The sequence below is a fragment of the Stenella coeruleoalba genome, assembly GCF_951394435.1.
Source record: "Stenella coeruleoalba genome assembly, chromosome: 2".
Classification (NCBI taxonomy): domain Eukaryota; kingdom Metazoa; phylum Chordata; class Mammalia; order Artiodactyla; family Delphinidae; genus Stenella; species Stenella coeruleoalba.
Window position 1 is genome coordinate 142,639,158 of NC_137147.1, and position 20,897 is coordinate 142,660,054.

The following is a 20,897-nucleotide window of genomic DNA, read 5'->3' on the forward strand; positions in this document are numbered from 1 at the left end:
TCTAGCCTCCTTCTTACATCTTGTCCTATATTCTCCTTACTTACCTGTTTTTGTTCCCTTGAGTTTGTCACTGTCATACTTGCAGGAGCAGTTCCAGGGACTAGAATACTCTGTCCTGTAACCTAGTTCATAGCTTTTGTTGTTCTTGTTAAATACATTTTTGTTATATTTACATATATGATTTTACCTGAGTGCAAACTTATCACATTATATATATAATATATATATTATATAATTATTATATTATATATTAATATTATATATAATATATAATATATATATAATTTTTAAAAATTTGATCAGATAATTGTAGAGTCACATGCACTTGTAAGAAATAGTATACACTGATACACTTTGTCCAGTTTGTCCCAATGGCAATATTTTGCAAAACTAACTATAGTGTAACCTCATAATCAGGATATCAACATTCATGCAATCCACCTATCTCATGCAGGTTATCCCAGTTTTTCTTGTACTCATTTGCATGTGCCTGTGTGTGTTTAGTTCTATACAATTTTAGCACCTGAGTAGGTTCATGTTTCCACCACCACTGTCAGATACTGAACAGTTCCATCACCACCAGGATCCCCCAGTGTTGTCCTTGTGTAATCACACCCACTCCCTCCCCGCCTTCCTCCACCCCATCCCAAACCCCTGGCAACCACTAATCTGTCTTCTATTTCTAAAATTTTTGTCATTTCAAAATGTTATATAAATGGAATAGTACAGTATGTGACCTTTTTAAAATCAGCCTAATTCCCAGGAGAGTCATCCTGGTTGTTGCATGTATCAATCAATAGTTCAGTCCTTGGGCTTCCCTGGTGGCGCAGTGGTTGGGGGTCCGCCTGCCGATGCGGGGGACGCGGGTTCGTGCCCCGGTCTGGGAGGATCCCGCATGCCGCGGAGCGGCTGGGCCCGTGAGCCATGGCCGCTGGGCCTGTGCGTCCGGAGCCTGTGCTCCGCAGCGGGAGAGGCCACAGCAGTGAGAGGCCCGTGTACCGCAAAAAAAAAAAAAAAAAAAAAAAATAGTTCAGTCCTTTTTATTGCTGAATTATATTCCACAGTTTGGATGTACCAGTTTGTTTAACTATTCACCTGCTGAAGGACATATGGGCTGATTCCAGTTTTGGGCTATTATGAATAAAGCTGCTAGGAACATACATGTACAAGTTTTTATGTGAACGTAAGTTTTCATGTCTCCAGAATAAATGCCCAGGAGTGCAATTCCTGGGTCATCTGATAGTTGCATGGCTAGTTTTCTAAGGAACTGCCAAACTGTTTTCCAGAATGGCTGTGTTGTTATTTTTTAAGGATTGGAGAGCATGTTTGTGTGCTGAAGGCGGAGATTAGATTGCTTGAGCCAGGTCTTTGAAAAGGGGAGGGCTTCCCTTGTGGTGCAGTGGTTAAGAATCCGCCTGCCAATGCAGGAGACATGGGTTTGAGCCCTAGTCCGGGAAGATCCCACATGCTGCAGAGCAACTAAGCCCCTGTGCCACAACTACTGAGTCTGCGCTCTAGAGCCCACGAGCCACAACTACTGAAGCCCGCATGCCTAAAGCTTGTGCTCCACAACAAGAGAAGCCACAGCAATGAGAAGGCCGTGCCCCGCAACAAAGAGTAGCCCCCGCTCGCCACAACTAGAGAAAGACCGTGCGCAGCAACGAAGACCCAATGCAGCCAAAAATAAAATAAATAAATGAATGAATAAATAAATAGATAAATTTATTTTTAAAAAAAGGGGGAGAGAGGGTGGGCTCCGTGTCTCCTGTGGAGGGGTTGTCTGGTCTTTTGTAAGGGAGGGGACACTTCTCAGAGTACCAGAAGGGGATACAGGTGGGTGGAGAGGCAGATTGTTTCGTAGGTTGTATCAGGAATGAGAGGGAGTTTCTCTTTGCTTCTATTTCCTCAGTAACATGAGAGGTTAAGGGGACTTCCCTGGTGGTCCAGTGGTAAAGAATCTGCCTTCCAAAGCAGGGGAGGTGGGTTTGATCCCTGGTCGGGGAATTAAGATCCCACATAGCCTCCAGGCAACTAAGCTCGCACGCCACAACTACTGAGCTTGCATGCTTCAACTGGAGAGCCACGTGCCGCAAACTACGGAGCCCACGTGCTCTGGAACCCACGTGCCACAACTAGAGAAGAGAAAACCCGCACGCTACAACTAGAGAGAAGCCCGTGTGCCGCTGCGAAGAGCCCACATGCCTCAAGGAAAGATCTCGCATGCCTCAGTGAAAATCCCGCATGCCGCAACTAAGACCCAACGCAGACAAAAAAAATAAAAATAAAAATATTAAAAAACAGAGGTTAAGGAGATGTGTGTGTGTGTATATATATATATATAATACACACGTATGGTGTTATTTATTTTTGGCCATGCTGCATGGCATGTGGGATCGCCAACCAGGGATCGAACCCAAGCCCCCTGCATTGGAAGCACGGAGTCTTAACCACTGGACCGTCAGGGAAGTCCCTATGTATGTATTTATACATATTCAATCACCATGTTGTACACCTAAAACTAATATAATGTTATATGTCCATTATAGCTCAACAAAACTGGGGAAAAAAACTTAAGAGGCTAGTCATCAGCTAAGATGAGAGGCGTAGAGGTTTTGTAGAGAGAGAATAGGTATAAAATCCATCTTAGAGAATGGAAAAATTGGGGAAATATACTAGGAAGTCCCAGGCAGTGTTGAGAACCATTTGAGGTTAGGATTTGTGAACAGAAGATAATCTGCCTGGCAGTGTGATTTTGCTCCAGCAAAAGCACTGAGAAGGCAAATGGTGGATTGATCCAGAGTAGGGGTGTTGCCAGCAAGCACCAAAGGAGACAGGGCGAGAGAGTGGTTATCATGATGATGGAAACAGAGCTAGAAAAGAAGGAATGTGGAAGCTGGGGCTCATGAATAGTGAGAAGTTAGTGAGGTCAAGGGATCAGAGCTCATGAATTGTTGAGGAAGGCTTAAGGAAAATGTGGCCAGAGGGTCTGTATTTTGCAAGTGGTATGATGTTTGGTGAAAAAGTTGAGGGTGTGACTGCAGGAGTGGGCAACTGCTGTGGAGTGTGGGAAATAGTGCTGGAGACGAGGAGGTCAGGATGTTGGAGGGGCCATCACATGGACGTTGAGCTCACCAAATATAACAAAATTGGGGGGGAGAGAGGCAGCGAGCTAAGAGCTAAGTGAGGGGCATCGACCGGGAGGTTGATTGATGACATCAACCAAAATGGTATGTCCAGATGGTGAAGCTTCCAAGGAACAGGGGTTTTGTAGGAGGGAGGGGAAGCACTGTAGGAGGGAGGGGTTTAGAAATAGCATTGGGGGTGGAAGAGGAATAGACTTATTTCCTGACCCTGAGGTACACAAGACTGAGAAGAAAATAGCATTCATCTAAGAGGGCTGCTAAAGAAGCAGTGTCTTCAGGGGAGAGCCAGGTTTCAGGTAAGGCAAGGAGGTGAAGGCAGCATCCTGAGAAAAGCTGATGTGGAAGAATTGCTGATCACAGGTTGCCGAAGGCACGGTGGGGGGAAAAATATGGCTGGGGGCAAGAAGCTGGGAGCCAGTGTGAGGACAAGGATAGAGGTGATAATGGATGAGAGGGAGCTAGAACCTGTGGTGGTGACTGTGGTAAATAGGGATAGGGGAATGATGGGATACAGCGCTCTCTGGAACTTTCTGTGTGGATGGAAAACCTGCACTGTGCAGTACTGTAAGCGCTAGCCATATGTGGCTGTGAAGCACATGAAATGTGGCTAATGGGACTGAGGAACTGAATTTGTAACTTTATGTCTTTTTTTTTGGCTGCGTCTGGGTCTTTGTTGCTGTGCGCGGGCTTTCTCTCGTTGTGGCAAGCGGGGGCTACTCTTTGTTGCAGTGCAGTGGCTTCCCTTGTTGCGGAACACGGGCTCTAGGCACGCGGGCTTCAGTAGTTGCAGCATGCCGGCTCAGTAGTTGCGGCACGTGGGCCCTAGAGCGTACAGGCTTCAGTAGTTATGGTGCGTGGGCTCAGTAGTTGTGGCACACGGGCTTAGTTGCTCCGTGGCATGTGGGATCTTCCCGGACCAGGGATCGAACCCATGTCCCCTGCATTGGCAGGTGGCTTCTTAACCACTGTGCCACCAGAGAAGTCCCTAACGTTATTTCATTTTAATTAATTTAAGTTTAAATAGCCACTAGTGGCTAGTGGCTGACATATCAGACAGTACAGATTAGAGGAAGGTGGCTCCCCGTTTTTGTGAATTTTTCACTTGCTGGTCAGGCAGCCATCAGGGTGGTCACTCCTTCAAGCAGCAAGTTGTGCGAGACCCCTCCTCACTCCTCCACCATGTGAATACAGACCAAGCACAGGATCAGGCAACTCTGGGCCCAAATTCTAACGCTACCACTTACTAGCTTCAGATTAGAGCAAATAAATTAACTTGCCTGGTTTATATGGGTCCTCAAAAATATTAGCTGGCAAAAGCTCCCTGAGGTTCAATTCATTTCATCTGTAAAACAGGAGTGGAGAGCTGTTGTAAAAATTAGCACTTTAGCATGATGCTCAATAAATGGTGGCTATTATTGACATAGTGAGTTAATATCTGCTGGTTGTTCAAAAACTATCCTTTAGGCCAAGGGGTTACTTATCCAGGGGATTGATTGTCTGGCAGAAATGAACCACCCCAGCTCCCTTTGGGGAGCAGGAGGATTGCCCAGGTCTCTGGGACTATGACATGATGTAGATCAGGGGTGGGTTTAATTGTTCAATTCTGCTATGCACTAAGGTCAGAACATACCTGGCTTGAACTTGGAAAAGCAGGTAGGCATAGTCATGGAGACAAGGTAGAGATCTAAAGTGAGCCAGAGTATGGGACCAGTCGTGCTTAATATCTAATGATAATCTGGGCAGTTCTGGTATCGTTTACCACTTCAACTTCTGCTGAAAAAGCCTTAGTTTGGCAGCTCCAAGCTTTCTTCCATCCCTGAATTCCCATCATCTAAAAACCATAAGCATGTTTGTGGAGTTGTAGTGTCCTGGATGGCTTTAATGTGGGACATTTGTGACTTGTGGCCATTATCCACGGGGGGTCATAGTGACCTTTGATCTGGAGTGATTGTGATCATCCTTTCTGTGAAACCATCTCTAATTCCCTAGTTACTTTCTCTGTGGCCTCCCTCAGATTGAGCACTTACCTCATATTATGATGGCCTGTCTGTGTCCCTCCCTCTGATCAGAATGTGACATCCAAGGCAGGAACTTTGCCTAGTTGATCCTTGAGTATTCCTGGACTTTTGCACATGCCTGGAGCATGGAGTAAGTAGCTGCTCAATAAGTATTTGTTGAATAAATGAATGAATGGGATTTGAGATGACAGCTACCCATTGTGCTCTGAGATAACATGACCCCTCTTCTTTGCAGTCTGGGTTGACCATGAACAGGGTCAGAGCTCTGATGATTGTGTTGAAGTGCCTGTCATCTGAGGGGTCTGTGCATCAGTGATTGTGACCTGTTGACACTGATCTGTGATAAGGACCAGCAGGGATAGTGACTGTTAACTAGTAACCTTGCATTATTGTGATCTGAAGTGCTTGTAAACAAGTCAGCGTTGATGCCGTCCACCACTGCTGTCAGGTGACTGTGATCCTCACTCACAGCCATTTGGCTTCAGATGACCCCAGCCAGTAGCAGGCCTTGACTGTTGCCCTGAGATATGTCTGTAAGGTGCAGAGATTGTTGATCTCAGCTGATAGCTGAGGTACTGATCTGCATATTAGCTAAGGTAACAGATCTGTTGGCCTGGGCTTAGTCTCGAATGGCGCTAACATAATACGTGTAGTACTTCTTCTTTTTTTTTTTTTAATATGTGTAGTACTTCTAGATTTACGAATTTGTTTAATAAAATATCCTCCCAGGGCCTACAAATGACACAGCCCTACTCGGCCCCATGCAAACAAGGGCTAGAGACCAGGACTGTCAGGTCAATGCTCAGTAAACGGTACCTGAAAGTCAACGCATCGTTCGGGCCGCTAGGCTGCCGCCACGGCCACGACACCACCAGGGCCACGACCACGACCACCCCCACATGCCGCTTTTCATCTGGACCTCCGCCCGGCCCCCTCCCCTACGGCCCCTCGCCCCTACCGCCCCTACCGCCCCTACCGCCCCTGGCCCCTGGCCCCTACCGCCCCTGGTGCGCCTGCGCGGCGGTGGGGCGGTGCTTTGCCCTTTGTTGTGGGCCCCAGTTTCCCAGGACACCGCGCGGCGCTGGGGTGGGGCTATGCAGATAAGGCACTCGGGGGCGGGGCGGTTGCAGCGGCGTCGGCGGCGGCCGGGGAGGGTCAGTTGGAGGCAGGCGCTCGCTGAGGCAGGAGGAGGGCTCTGGGCCCGCTGCCTGACAGGGACTTAGCCCGCAGAGCTCGGCCCCGCGTGCGCGCGCGACCCCACACCCGCCCACTCATCCACCTACCCACTCCCTGCGCCGCCTCTTCCCACCCTGAGCAGAGCCGCCGAGGATGATAAACACCCAGGACAGGTAACGGCCCGGTTTAGGCTCCCCGCCCCCATCCTCCCCTCCTCTGCTCCAGAGGGCCTCCTCCCCATCCCCCAGCCGGTTCTCGCCCCGCCTAAGGGGCCCCATCCGGCCCCCACTGGGTCCCTTCCCTACTTCAGCCACCCCAGTCCGAGCCGCAGCCCCGCAGCTGGGCCTCCCTCCGTCCTTTAGCGCCCCTTCCTCCAGCCTGGCCCATCCCCCTCGTCCGAGCGTGCAGCCCGGTGAAGCCCCCAAAGACCGGGACCCAGTCTTCCAATCCAGTCCCCAGTTCCTTTCAGCCCCGCCGAACGGTGGCCCCTTCCCGAAACTGTGCTTTCGCTCTCATCCAGATTCCCCAAATTGTTTCTCGTCTTCCCCGAATCTTTCTTCCTGCTCGTTTAAGTCACTTAAAATTCTTCCCTTTGAATCCCTCCTCTAATTGAAACTGCACCTTCCAACCAGAAGCTTCTTTTATCACTCCCCCCCCCCCCCCGCCCCAGGTCAGACTCCGTCCTTCAGTTCTCAATTGGACCCATTACCCCCACCTGTCACCCTCGCCCCCCCCCAGTCAGGCCTAATAGTCTTTGCCGTGACGCTTAGTGCTCCCCTTGGTCCCTCACTCCAGCTTCATCTTTTCCCTCCCGTTCCCCCACCCCCGGCACCCCTTTCCCAATTAGGCCCCATTTTCCCGGTCTGCCAACATCATCCTTTTTATTTCTCACTTTGGGCTTGATTCCTGCCCTCCATGATGTTCCCCCCAACGCACTTCTAAACATTCCTACCCCTTTAAACACTTTCTCTCATCTATACTCTACTCCTCCCATCTTAACTGAGCCCCATCTCTAGACTATTAGATCACAGAGTTCAGCCCACTCTGCTTCTGTTGAAGACCTACCCTCTTTCCCTGAACCTCCAGTGCTTTCAAATTAGTCCCCATACTCGGCTTACCGGGCCTTTGCAAGTGTCCTTCCTCAAAACCTGACCCCAGCTTTCCCCCATTAATTGGAGAGAAAAGCTGCACATCTTTCTGAAACTAAGCACCAGTAGTTTTCTAAACTTGCTTCATATATACTTCCCCGCTGCCCAAACTAGGCAGAATTCATGATTCAATTTTCCTCTCTCCACCTCTCCTCGTTTTCTCTGAGGCAGTCCTCGTCATGCATCTTTCCCTCCAACATATCCCATATTTCTGCCCCAAACTCTTCTGTGAAACTGTTTCCTAATTTCCTGATTCCCCATAATTTTTAACCCCAGCTGCTGCTTATACATCAGAATGGCTTTTATTTGGAATTTGGGTTCTAATTCTCTTCCTCGTTGTTTCCCAAGACTTGTTGCTGCTCCCTCCAAAATGAGTCTGAAGCTCATTAGTTCCCCACACCAGACCCTTTGTCTCCAGATTTGGCCTTATGGCCTCTGCCTCTCACTTGGGCCACATTGTTTTGCAAGCAGATCCATTCCCTGAAAATCCTCCTTAAATTGTGCCATGGCCTATCCAAAACTGGGTTTTGGTTCCTCTTACAAAGATAGCCCTCCTAATTGCTTTTCTTCACACAGAGCTCTAAGTACCACTCAAGGTTCCTCTCAAACTTGGGCTCCCTTCTCACAAAAATGGTTTTTAACTTGCCATTTCCCATTCCTTTAACAGCACCATTCTTAAATATTCCAGCTGGGTTTTCAGCTTTTCTTGTATCTCAGCTTTTCTTGTTTCTCAACCCTAGGTACACATGTGAAAAATCAATCACCTGGGCCTCCCTTCACAGATCTGGTGTAATTAGCCTAGGGTAGGGCCGGTTATTAGTATACATTTTCGAAGCTCTCTCTAATGGGCAACCAGGGTTGAGAAACACTGCCTCCCCTCCCTTCCTGCCAGAAGACCCTTCCCATCATATTCCTTTAGTGGGTGTCAGCCCTTTTTCTGTGGAAAAGGGTGTTGTCTTAGTCTTTCTCTCCCAGGAACGATCCAGAAATACCCAAAATACATGCAACAGCCTCTTCAGTTCTCCTACCTCAAGTAACTCTGTTCTCAGCCATTAACCATTTTCTTCCCTTACTTCTTAACACTCTTATCTAGCTCCCACACCTGTTTCTTCCACACCTGTTTCTTCCTTACATGCAGAAAGAAAATTCACTGCTCATTTCCTGGTTTGTTATAGTCCTGTTTGACCCGTTAACCCCACCTCCCAAGCCCTCTTTACCTGCAGCCGTATTCTGCTGCTCTCTTTTCCTTTTCCAAGACTCTCCATGTCCATCCCCCTTTGCAGTCCCCACTTATTTCATCTTCTCTAAACCAGTCCCTCTGGAGCTGAGGAGGTGGAGGTGGCTAGATACTTGGATGGTACTGGATGGAAAAGGTGTTACTTGTGGTAAAGAAGGCTGGGTGTGCTGAGGATAGAGTGCAGGTATGAGGGGGGGCATGATGAAGTGCAGGGGTGGAGGGAAGCAGAGGAACCTACAGGAAATCCCAGGGCAGTGTGAGAAGGATTTTTCTTTTCTAGTCTTATGTTTTTGTCTCTGCAGTGGGGTTTGGAAAGTGGTGTGGTCTCAGCAGGCCTTCTCTGGAGTCCTCCAGACTGAACTGGTCTAGGTGCCAAGTCATTTGCAGGCCGAGCCCTGAGAGTTGAGCACTTAGGACCAACACGTAAGGGTCTTTTCACCGACTGTGAGTGTGAGACCTGAATTCTAGTTCTGGCCTTACCAGTTTGCTTACATGTGAAAAAGAGAGAGTTGGGTTCGCTTAACTATGAAGATTCCTTCCAGATTCCTAAGTGGCAAAACAGGCTTGCTTGTCTCCAGAGCCCTTGCTTTTTTTTTTTTTTTTTTTCTTTCTGCTTAGTGTGTTGGTAATTTGAGGGGCTTGGCTGTATGAAAGGCAGGTGAAGGGAGGAGCCAGCTGACCTGCCAGGGCCTGGGCAGGAGCAAGGCCTGGGATCAGTCTCCTCCACTTTGGCCTGGGGGTGGGGTGGGGTGTGCAGGGTGTCTGGTTTCTTTGAGTTATGGCAATCTTGTTTCCATAGCATGTTTCCGAGCCTCCTCTGGCCTGCACCTAACTTTCTAAAAGGAATCCTAGTAGGGCCCTAACTAAGGATTTCGATTAAGAGCCGGATGTTCTTCCCAGTCAGTGTTCTTGATGTTTTGTATCCACAGAGGGGTGAGCTGGCTGGGAGTTTAGGGCCCATTCGGTGGGGGATGGGCTTTCCAGCTTCCCTGGCTCCAGTGAAATACTCAAGAGGTGGAAGCTTGGTTTCCTGGAAGAAATAGTTGCAGAGGAGCCTGCAGTATGTTTTGAAAACAAGGGTCTTCCTTTCCAGTTTTGTTCTGATTAGTACTTGCAAAATGTCAAAATTACTAATGGTGGGGGAGGGAAGAAGACACAGTACCAGAACTTTTATTATGGTTTTTGAACAACAGGTTTAAATCCAAGTAAATCAAGCTTCATGCCTTTTCTCTCCCTGGATTTGTAGGGTCAGGAAGATAGTCTCTGTCTAGGGCTTGCTTAGTACCTTGTGACAGTACAGTATGTGGAGAAGAGTTTGCTCTGGCTTGATACCCTTAATTATAATTAGTCTGTGTCTGATGGGCTTTGAGGAGAAGTATTTGGTTCCACAGGTGGTTTTCCTGGGCGAGGGGAAGCCAGGGTACAATGGCACATCATAGCTACTCTGAGCATCTTCACTGAATGGTTCCCTGGGTAATGGAATTTCTGTCTCTCCCCCTAAGAATTTGGTTTTGGTTATTCCTTATTTACTGGCACTATGGTTTGTCGTTGTGGAGTGGTAGGGAGAACAGATTTTCCTTTGATGTGCCTTCAAGGCCATCCCATAGAGAGAGACACTCCTAGCATAGTCAGGAATCCCCCCAAATTGGAGGTATGCGTCAGAAAGCTGTGTGGACTAATAATAGTAATTCCTCACTGGCAGGAAATCCAAATTTAGCCCCAGAGCAGCTTAGAAATATAAAAAAAGGGGACTGAGGAGTGGGGTAGAGGGATGTTATGTATGTATATTTCTAGGAAAAAAAAAAGAGTAATTCATCCCTTTTTTGAATGGGATACACAACAATACACAGTGTTGATTCAAGTTGGCGCCATGATTCGGAAGGCTGTGAAGCCTAATTGAAACCTATAGACCAGAAACGGCCAGGTAGGTGAGCAAGAATTTTGTTACTTGAAGTGAACAAAACAAGGTAGTTTCTGGTTAGCAGCGGCATAGTAAAATGCTTTGTATAAGATAAGCCTTAAGAAAATTTTCTAGGTCTTTGATATTGTATAAACAATGAAGTAATTCTGTCCTGGGAAGAGAGGCTGGAACTGGGTGATGAGCTTACTGTACAAACTAGATTGAGGTACTAGAAATGAAAAATTAAGGTCCTATTTTATTTTATTTTTTAATTAATTTATTTATAGCTGTGTTGGGTCCTCGTCGCCGCATGCGGGTTCTCTCCAGTTGCAGCGAGCGAGGGCCACTCCTCACTGCGGTGCACGGGCCTCTCATTGCGGTGGCCTGTCCCGTTGCGGAGCGCGGACTACAGGCACGTGGGCCTCAGCGGTTGTGGCTCGTGGGATCTAGAGCGCAGGCTCGGTAGTTGTGACGCACGGGCATAGCTGCTTCGCGGCATGTGGGATCCGCCCAGACCAGGGATCGAACCCGTGTCCCCTGCATTGGCAGGCAGACTCTCAACCACTGCGCCACCAGGGAAGTCCCAAGGTCCTATTTTAAAGCATGATCACCTAGGTATCTACCCATCTCTGATAGCATATGTGATTGTGCCTACCTTTGGCTGAAGATCTACCAATATCAGCTGTGTAACAAGATAAGCAAATCTCAGAGGCACAGATATTCTATCTAGCTGCTACCATAAGTGTGTTTCTTGTGGAAAATCAACCAAAACCCAATTTCGCTTTCAGTCTGTGATTCAGAGTGGTGATGTCATTTTATAATTTTACAATCATAATTTTATAATCGTGCTTAGCAAGTAGACACCCTTTGGCACACCAAACAGCCCTAGTGAAATGACTTATGCCTGGCATCTGACCAAGGCCCCCTTCTCATATGGAAGGGGAATTGGCAGCTGGAGATCAGCCTGTATGCTCACACTAGACTGAAGGTGGCCATTCACCTCCCACCTTTCTTCCTGTTTCTTTTTAGCTAATTGCAATGGCAGCCCTGGATTGGTCCCTCTTTGCTGCGTAGGGATTAGTCATCAGAGACCTTCCTAGTCTCAGAGTAAAAGCAGCCCGTGTGAGGGAAGTCAGGGCACCCTAGAAAGTGTTCTGTGAGGGAGGGCTGAGACAGGAATGGGTCAGAAGAGGTTGAAAGAGGGGAATGAATATAGAATGCTTGGGAATGTGGTTTTTATGTCTTTTCACTTGATACCACAAGGTAGGTAATACTAAGGCTGCCTGATCCTCTAACAGGTAATGGAAACCAGAGAGAAAGGGTGTAGACTTGAATAATGAGCTCAGGCCACTTATTCAAGTGAAACATGATCAAAAGTATATCAAGGAGAATATGAATTCAAGTATTTGTTGAATGTAGCTGAATGGAAGTTAGCCACAGAATTACTTTTATATTAAATCTCTGCTCTGTGTAGCAGGCTGTACTCTGCTTTGAGCAAACTAAATATAAAAATCAAAACTGACATAAAGTCAACTGGAAGTGCTTCTTTAACAGGAGATCTTTTATTTTCTCAAGAGATTTTAGGTTACCTCCTTTAAATAGTAAGCACCTAGAGATTTAAAAATGGGATTTGAATTATAAAAATATGATTTACCAGCAACGTTCCCCAGGAATACATCTGTGGCATACGCTGCCTGTCTGTAGCCAGCGTATGAAATTATAACCTGCTAAGGACATTTCAGACAGCAGTTTCACAGAACACTTTAAATTAGAGGCAGCAGGATGTGATAAGTTGGTAGCATTCATATGTATCCTGAGGAGTGTTTCCAAGGGCATGTCTGATAGCAACTGAGAAAATAAAAGGTACTAACACGTCGGCTCTAATCTCCCATCTATCTTCCGAATTGACTTGGATACCTGACACCCTCATTTCCAGCATGGTATTTTTTTTCTTCTTCTCCAGAAGCAAGGCCAGCCCAGCTGGATGTTTGAGTTCAGTCTGATAACATTTGATTCTCCTTAATCAGCCTGATCTTTTCAGCCTCCAGACTGAGCTTCTTAAATCATCCTTTGGTGGTAGAGATTAAACCATGCCTGCCCCGCAATGGAGTGAACAGGATATGAGGGAGGAATGGAAGAAGCTGGGCATTGGAGCCAGTAGAAACATGACTGAACTGAATATGAAACCTAACCTGACTTGGATCTTGTGACAGGGAGACTTGTGTTTAAAAGCCACTTTCTCTTGTGCTTAAGTTCCTCCAGGATTCACTATTCCTATTGAGGTTGGTGGCATATTTTGCCACAATACCATTTTGAACACTAAAGCTGATACGAGAAGGCCGTTGCTGGGCAATTTTATGCCCCTGAATTACTTTAACCACCACATATGTACCCATATCCCTTCCCTTTTCATGTCAGAAATGACAGCCAGGTTTTTTTGAAAGAGAGCAATTTGCCATTCGCATAGCAAGTAACTAAAAACAGATTTATTATGATGGATGATTAAAGTAACTATTGATTGTGATCTACTGTCTACTAAGCTTATCCCAAACACCAGCTGTTTCTCTTGGGGAACTGGAACTGGATGCCAGGTTGGGGACCTGAAACACCCTTCCACCCCCCACTCTCTCACACACACGCACACAAACACACACACACTTGCTTTCTGTGCAGACTTTGTGGGGGAGGAAAGAGCTTCCAGGATCCTTGTGTGAGTGGGGAAGTAAATAATTTGTTACCGTGGGATAGACTACTTGCATTTTTATTTGAAGGAGGAGTGAGATCATGACATCAGAAATATCATGACCTCATAGATTAGTGCTAGACGCCGGGCAGGCCCTAGGGATTATTTCTAGGAAGACAAAGGGGATTCTGGATCAAAAAAAAACACAAAACTCCACCTCATTCTGATCTTTTCAGTGGGTTGGCCCCATTGCTTCTGCTATTTGCAAGTGAAAATTAGTTCAGAATCAAGATGGTGGTTGGAATGCAGTTCAGGAGTTGAATGTAGCTCTCCCATCTAGAGACCATTGAGGAGTAATTTCTTTGGAAGTGAGTTAGCACCAGAATTTTAGAACTGCTAGGGCCTTGGTGATCTGGTTGTTTTGTGAACCCATGCAATTCTCCTGGTATACAAGGCTACATCTCATCTATCTACCCCAGAGGTTTGCCCAGTCCTTGGGTAGCTCCACTGACCAGTACAAGCAAGGCAGCTTTCTCCAGCAGCGCAGCCTTCCTGGTGCTCCTGCAGCAACCTCAACAGAGGCCTGAAGGTGGTCACTAGGGAATGGGAAGGGAACTGTCCCATGTGGGGTGTGTGTGGGTGCCTTTACTTGGGGAAACTCCCACTTTCGTTTTCCTTTTTTTCTGGCCTGGACAGTCTTATTATTCTGTCCCTTAGCACACTGGAAGGGGGGGATTTTTTTAAAAATTTTTTAATCTTTATTTTTGGCTGTGTTGGGTCTTCGTTGCTGCAGGTGGGCTTTCTCTAGTTGCGGTGAGCGGGGACTACTCTTCATTGTGGTGCTCGGGCTTCTCATTGCGGTGGCTTCTCTTGTGGAGCACGGGCTCTAGGTGTGCAGGCTCCAGTAGTTGTGGCTCGCGGGCTCTAGAGCGCAGGCTCAGTAGTTGTGGTGCACAGGCTTAGATGCTCCGTGGCCTGTGCGCTGTTCCCGGACCAGGGATCGAACCCGTGTCCCCTGCATTGGCAGGCGGATTCTTATCCACTGTGCCACCAGGAAAGCCCTTCTTCTTCTTCTTCTTTTTTTTTAAAAATTTTTATTGGAGTATGGTTGCTTTACAATGTTGTGTTAATAACCTCCAGTGCACAACAAAATGAATCAGCCATACACATATCCCCTCCCTTTTGGGCTTCCCCTCCCATTTAGGTTACCAGAGTGCATTAGGTAGAGTTCCCTGTGTTATACAGTATGTTCCCATCAGTTGCCTTATTTTATACGTAGTATCAATAATGTGTATGTGTCAATCCCAGTCTCCCAGTTCCTCCCACCCCACCCCTTGGAAGGGGTTAACAGCTCATTTCCCCCAGCAGAAAATAAGTCCTGTTCTTAAGAGCAGTCTGTATTACAGTCCTCTCTCATGCTCCTAATGCTCTAGCTGTCGGTGAAGCGAGGCCCAGTAGGGGAGATGGGATGCCCTGAGGCTTTCCAGAGGAGGCCTAAGGCGGGGCACATGGTTAATCCCCAGGTGCTGGTGCTTCTCCGGGCCCACTGACACTGCCTGGGAATTCCATCTCCAAGTGAAATTTCCAAGTGTGATTTCAGGCCCCTGGTTGAAGTCCTTGAGAGAACAGAGGAGCTGAGCTATAGCAGTGATGGGTTTGGACTTCCTGTCTCAGGTGGAATGCTCATGTAGGTCTCTTAGTACGGAGGGTCTCAGTGGGCTTCGCCTCTGGTTACTGTACCATTGCCACGTTAGGTGTGAGTTTAGTTCTGTTGTTCTGAGCCTAAGCGAAAAATCCAAATCTGGCACGCCATGCCACATAAAGCAAAGGACAGTGTGCAGAATGGTGCCTCTCAACATTTTACAAAGGGTTTTCAGGGAAAAAAGGTCTTGATTTATAGCATTTGCTGTTTTCTATGGTTTAAATATTCCCCCCATGGCTGATTCAAGCTAACCAACATGCCATCACTAAATGCAACTATAGCTGGGAAGAGATGTGCACAATTAGGTGAGCTGGCCCCAGCACCCCACTGTAGCGCCCTCCCATATATGTTACCCACTGCATTCCATCTGCCCTGAGGCTGGTGTGCTGGGGCCAGGCCTTGCTGCTGAGTCATGGTGTTAAATGCACAGTTTTCCTCTTTCCTTGCTTCACTTGCTCTTCGCCTCTGGAGTGAGCTACATCTCAGCCTAAAGAGCCAGTAAATTGGATTCAAAGAAGGAGTGGAGTAGATTTGGAGCCCTGTTTGGTCCACCTGAAAATCCTGGTGGCCAGTAAAGGGGACACACCTGAAGGTGACAGCGAGCTCCTTTAGGAGCTTTTCACCCTCTGTGATCCATCTGATAACTGGCTTCCTTACTCAGGTCCTGGCAAGTATACTTCCTCCTAGCAACCACCATGCTGGCAATATATATGTGTTGAGTGTCCATTCTAATCGCATCAGGATTACCTGAACTCCCACGCCCAGGTCAGATTCCAGCAAAGAAGGGCAACCTTGTGTCTGGTGGCACACCAGGGACTAAGATGCCATCATAATACTCTGTACTATAGTGCATCTCCTCTCCGGGAGCCAAATCCCTGGATTTGATTCAGTTCTTGACCCTAGAGGGATTTGGGTAAGTGATTTCTTGTTTAGTTCCATTGTTCAGATCAGGGAGGCCATCATTGGAAAAGTGGCCTTGGGAGTTCCTCAGGGACTCCGTATCCAGCCCATGTGACTTCCTGAGGCCCATACGCCTCTCCAGCCCGAAGTGATTGTGTAGGCTTTGTGATTCTTCCACAGAGGTTGTTGAGACATTGTTAGGGTAAGGAAAGGGGCTGGTGGGGGTCTGGGCCTCTAGGCCTACTAGGCAAGCCAGCATCTGGTTCTTCCCAAGGTCTGCCGGTACCACAGAGATTTGTTTGATGTTTGACAGGGGCTCCTTTGGTCAGACCTATCCCCTTGACCCTGAGCCCTTCTGGGACTCTCTGTGCCTCTGTAGGATGGTGGGTTCCTGCCCTTTGAGAGAGAAGTAGTTCTGAGAGCTGTAGCTGGAAGGACTGGGGCAGTTGTTGAGGGAGTACTTGTTTAGGGAGAGCCAGGGCAGGGGTGGGGCAGGATGCTGAGTTAAATCTTCAAGACTTTGTGTTTACTGTCTCACTTTATCTCTTGCAGTAGTATTTTGCCTTTGAGTAACTGTCCCCAGCTCCAGTGCTGCAGGCACATTGTTCCGGGGCCTCTGTGGTGCTCCTGATGCCCCTCACCCACTGTCGAAGATCCCCGGTGGGCGAGGGGGCGGCAGGGATCCTTCTCTCTCAGCTCTAATATATAAGGTAAGGACTGTGGGGTGGAAGGCTTGGAGCAGCGCTTCTCAGACACTGCTGAGCATCTGCTTAAGGGCAGTGATCACTCTCCTTAGTCTTTAGTCTTAGGCCAGGCCAGTAGGGGGACTGGGGAGGACTTTTTCAACTGAGGCTGCTATGAGGCTTTTGGGGAGTACCAGGAGGATATCAGCACCAAGCAAACACCCTGCCATCTTCTCAGCTTAGGTCAGCAGTTTAGTGCTGGTTCTGGGCCCTGAGTGGGAGGCGGAAGAAAAAGGGGGGGGAGGGGGAACAGTGAGAGGAAGAATGCAAGAGCTCTCGCCTGGTGCTGCTCCTCAGTTTTCTCTTGAGGAGTACCAAGGGCCAGGAGGAGTCTTCCCATTGGCCTCGACTCTCGGGCATTCTGACTTCTGTCCCTTACCAGTCTGGGGGGCATGGGGCAGGGCAGTGGCGGGGGTGGGTGGTAAGGAGAGGGCACCTTGCATCTCAGTCATCCATCACCCTGGCAGCATAGGGCACAGCACAGGAGCTATAGAGAACCCTGGGAGTCTGTCCCGAGAGTGATCTGGGCTGGGGCAGCTAGCCCTTTGCTGCCTTTTAATCTCCTGTGAGGCCAGAAGTGGTTTAACTTCTAAGACTGGCATTGAAGGGTAGCAGGGCAGCTGAGTCCTGGTCTCTTGAGACTGTGGCAGGGGAGACAACATGGACTCTGCAGCCACCTGGAAGCCAGCTTGGGTTGACCTGTGCTCCAGCTAAGCCCTCATGAACATCCTCATTGGTTTCTAATGTTTCTCTTTCAGAGAAGGAAGGGAAAGAACATGGTGTTGGCGGGATAAGCGTGGGCTTTTAGTCAGGGAGACCTGATTTGAATCTCAACTCTGCCATTTACTCACTGTGGTGCCTTGAGTCAGTTGCTTAATTGTTCTGGGCCCCCAGTATCTTACGTTTAAAGTGGGGATACTGATGCCTACCTCAAGTGCTTGTTGTGGTGATTGAAAAATGGGAAAGTACTTTGTACAGGACTCGGCATCTGGTGGATTCTTGGTAAATATTCCCTTCCCATCATGCTGGCTTTTAGCTGTGACACCAAGTGGTCTCAGTGCCTGATGGCTCCATTTAGCCAGCATGCTGCTCTACATCTTCAGCGTGCCCTCTATCCCGTGCTACCCTGAGGTTGGCCCAAGAGGACTCCTTACACCACCTAGGTTAGGGAGCCTCTGATGTGGCCAGAAGCAGTAGTGACCTGGTCCTCTGACCTGATCTCCTCCCAGGACGAGAAGCTCACTGTGACCCAGGACCTCCCTGTGAACGATGGAAAACCTCACATCGTCCACTTCCAGTATGAGGTCACCGAGGTGAAGGTCTCTTCCTGGGATGCAGTCCTGTCCAGCCAGAGCCTGTTTGTAGAAATCCCAGATGGATTATTAGCTGATGGGAGCAAAGAAGGGTAAGGAGCAAGTGCTGGGGAAGGGCAGGAAGCCTGCTCTAGAGAAGGGCGTATGCTTACTAGAGACAACAGATGGCTAGCCTTCCCCCTAGCTCTCGGCTGCCCAAGCAGATACCATTTTGTAACAGGTTAGTTTCAGCCAGTAAAACAGGCCTGTTATAATGAAAGCAGATCATTATCACATTAACCAAATTCCTGTCATTTAATCACCCCAGTGGACATCAAATTCCCCTTGAGCCATCGTATAATGGTGCAGTTCAAAGGCCAGGAGCTCAGAGATACAGTGGGATTTCACCGGATTGGGCAAGGCCCTCCAAGCACCCAGCTGTGGAAGAAACAGTCCTGAGAATGGAGTTCTCTTGAGTGGCTCCAGCCTCTTGAGCAAATCCTCTTAGGAAGTGTTAGGGCCCAAAGTCCCTCTCAGCAGCAGGTGGTCACCATTAAACTTGGCAACTTTGGAGGACCTCTGAGAAACTGGGTTCTCTTCCTAGGTCCCATACTTTCTTGTGAACTGCATTAGTTAAGTTGGTTGGTATTAATTTCAGATGAAGAACCTTTATTCCAGGAAGAGAGAATTCAGTGACATTTTTCTTAGGGATTGTGGTTTATTTTTTTCTGAACTCAGGGCTCCTGAGGTCTTGAAATAGGAACCCTCTTCCTGAAGCTTCCCTATTTACAGTGCTGGCTGTAAGCCTCAGGAAAGCCTTGGGTGGGGTGTAGAGGGGTGAGGCCGAAGTTTAGAGGGGGTGGTGGGCCTGAGTTGTTTTCCTTGCTTCTTGCAGATTGTTAGCACTGCTAGAGTTTGCTGAAGAGAAGATGAAAGTGAACTACGTCTTCATCTGCTTCAGGAAGGGCCGGGAAGACAGAGGTGACGGGGCAGAGCAGCTTGAGACCTACTGCCCAGGCTGGGGAGGGGAAAAGGGGGCTCTTAGTAAGGTGGGGCTCCTGAGTTTGACATACAAACCCTGGGAGATCATGGGATTGAGAGTGTCCAAATTTAGGAAAGGCCTAGTGCTTACTTATTCCATCTTTGTTCTGGGTTTTCCCTTGATTTGAGCCTACCCTTGTTGTTTCTTACCAGAATCCTTTTTTACACTCTTCTCTGCAGCTCCACTCCTGAAGACCTTCAGCTTCTTGGGCTTTGAGATTGTGCGTCCAGGCCATCCCTGTGTCCCCTCTCGACCAGATGTGATGTTCATGGTTTACCCCCTGGACCAGAACTTGTCCGATGAGGACTAATGGTCATAGAGGATGCTTTGCCCAAGAGCCACAGTGAGGGAAGAGGGGAAGATAGGCAGCCCTGGGACAGAGAAGGGAGCTTCTTGCTGTCTAGGGAAGGACGCTGAGGGGCTCAGGGTGAGGGTTGCCTGTTGTGTTCTCAGAGTTGACTCATTGAAATTGTTTTCCATAAAGAACAGTATAAACATATTATTCACATGTAATCACCAATAGTAAATGAAGATGTTTATGAACTGGCATTAGAAGCTTTTTAAACTGCGCTGTGTGATGTGCTCTATCTAGCCTAGGGGAGGACATTGCCTAGAGGGGGAGGGACTGTCTGGGTCCAGGGGCAAGGCCTGGAGAGCTGGTGGACAGCACTGTCAGGCTGAGGTTCCCCTGCTGTTGGGCTTTCTTTTTTGGTTTTTAAGACCTGTGTATTTTCTTTCCTTGCTTCCTGTCACCCTGGGGACTCCGGAGTATAGGCTTTTCAGCCCCTGGGCAGTGTCCTTCAGTTGTTTTTGACACTCCACCTGGGCTTCTCTCTGTGCATTTGTGTCTGGCCTGGAGAAAGCAGGTCTGACCCCTCCTTTACAGCTTCGTGTTATTCTGGCATTTGGTTAAGCTGGCTTAATCTGTTTCATGTTATCAGTGCATTTAAAATAGGGGCATTGAAGTTCACACCCACCACCAGGGCTTTTTTTGGGGTGCCTGGGCCTTAAAAAACACTAGCCAAACTCTAATTCTCAAATTACGGCCAGGAGTTCTCGCTCTTGGCCGCAGGCCCAAGGTATGTCCTTCCTAGGGTCACAGACAGCAGAGGGCAAGAGGAAGAGCAGCTCAGGGCCTGGGGGTTGTGGGAGAATCTGCTCCGAGGGACGGGACGCCTCTGCCTGGCTAAGTCTAGTGCTAACGGCGCCCCTCTCTGACAGGTTCTGAGTAGTGCCTGAGACCCTGCTCCCCAGGGCTTGGCAGTGGCACTGAGGGTGTAGAAGTGGCCTGCCCTTTTCTGTTTTTACTGAACAGCTTGTTCTAAGGGGGGAGGAAGGGGGAGAGGTCTAGACTGGGCGAGGGGGTGGGGGTGTCAGGGAGGCAAGTGTGTTGTGTTACTGTGTCAATAAACTGATTAAAAGTTGTGGTTGGTCTGTCCTTTATTCCTGTACCAGGGCCAGCTTCCTCTACTGCTGTCTTTTGAGTCTAGAGCCCAGCCCAGCAGGGGTGTGATACATGCTTCTCAGGAAAAAAGCAGCAGTGCATCAGGACAGATGAACGGCTGAGGTCTCTGGGGCCACGTTACAACGCAAAACTCGGGGTTGCTAGGAGTCTGGGACAGAATGCTGGAGCCCCCTAGAGACAGGTATGTACACAGAGCTTCATCCAGAATAGGGGCTATACATACCAGGATCCAAGCCCTTCTTAGTTTTTGTGTAGAAGGCTGGGTCCTGAAACTGGGTTTTGGCTTTCACATGGAGCTGCCCGACATTCCCATTCCTGGGGGTGTCTGAAGGAAGTGGAACATACCTTCCCTAGGAAGGTAGTTTTCTCCTTTTGGAGCCCAGTGCCATAAGGCATGGCTGCCCTTCCCCTGTACCACCAGCCTGATGGATAAGCTCTCAGTGGCATT

At 48.4% G+C, this 20,897-nt stretch overlaps 1 protein-coding gene across 1 annotated transcript; it reads left to right on the top strand.

The window, feature by feature from the left end:
• Window positions 1–6,331: 6,331 nt before the first annotated feature.
• Window positions 6,332–20,334, top strand: OAZ2 (ornithine decarboxylase antizyme 2). Its single transcript, XM_079912283.1, is given in 6 exon segments — window positions 6,332–6,510; window positions 16,460–16,535; window positions 16,537–16,617; window positions 17,880–18,055; window positions 18,838–18,923; window positions 19,164–20,334. Coding segments are annotated over 6 exon segments (570 nt in total). The 5' UTR covers window positions 6,332–6,490; the 3' UTR covers window positions 19,295–20,334.
• Window positions 20,335–20,897: the final 563 nt, after the last annotated feature.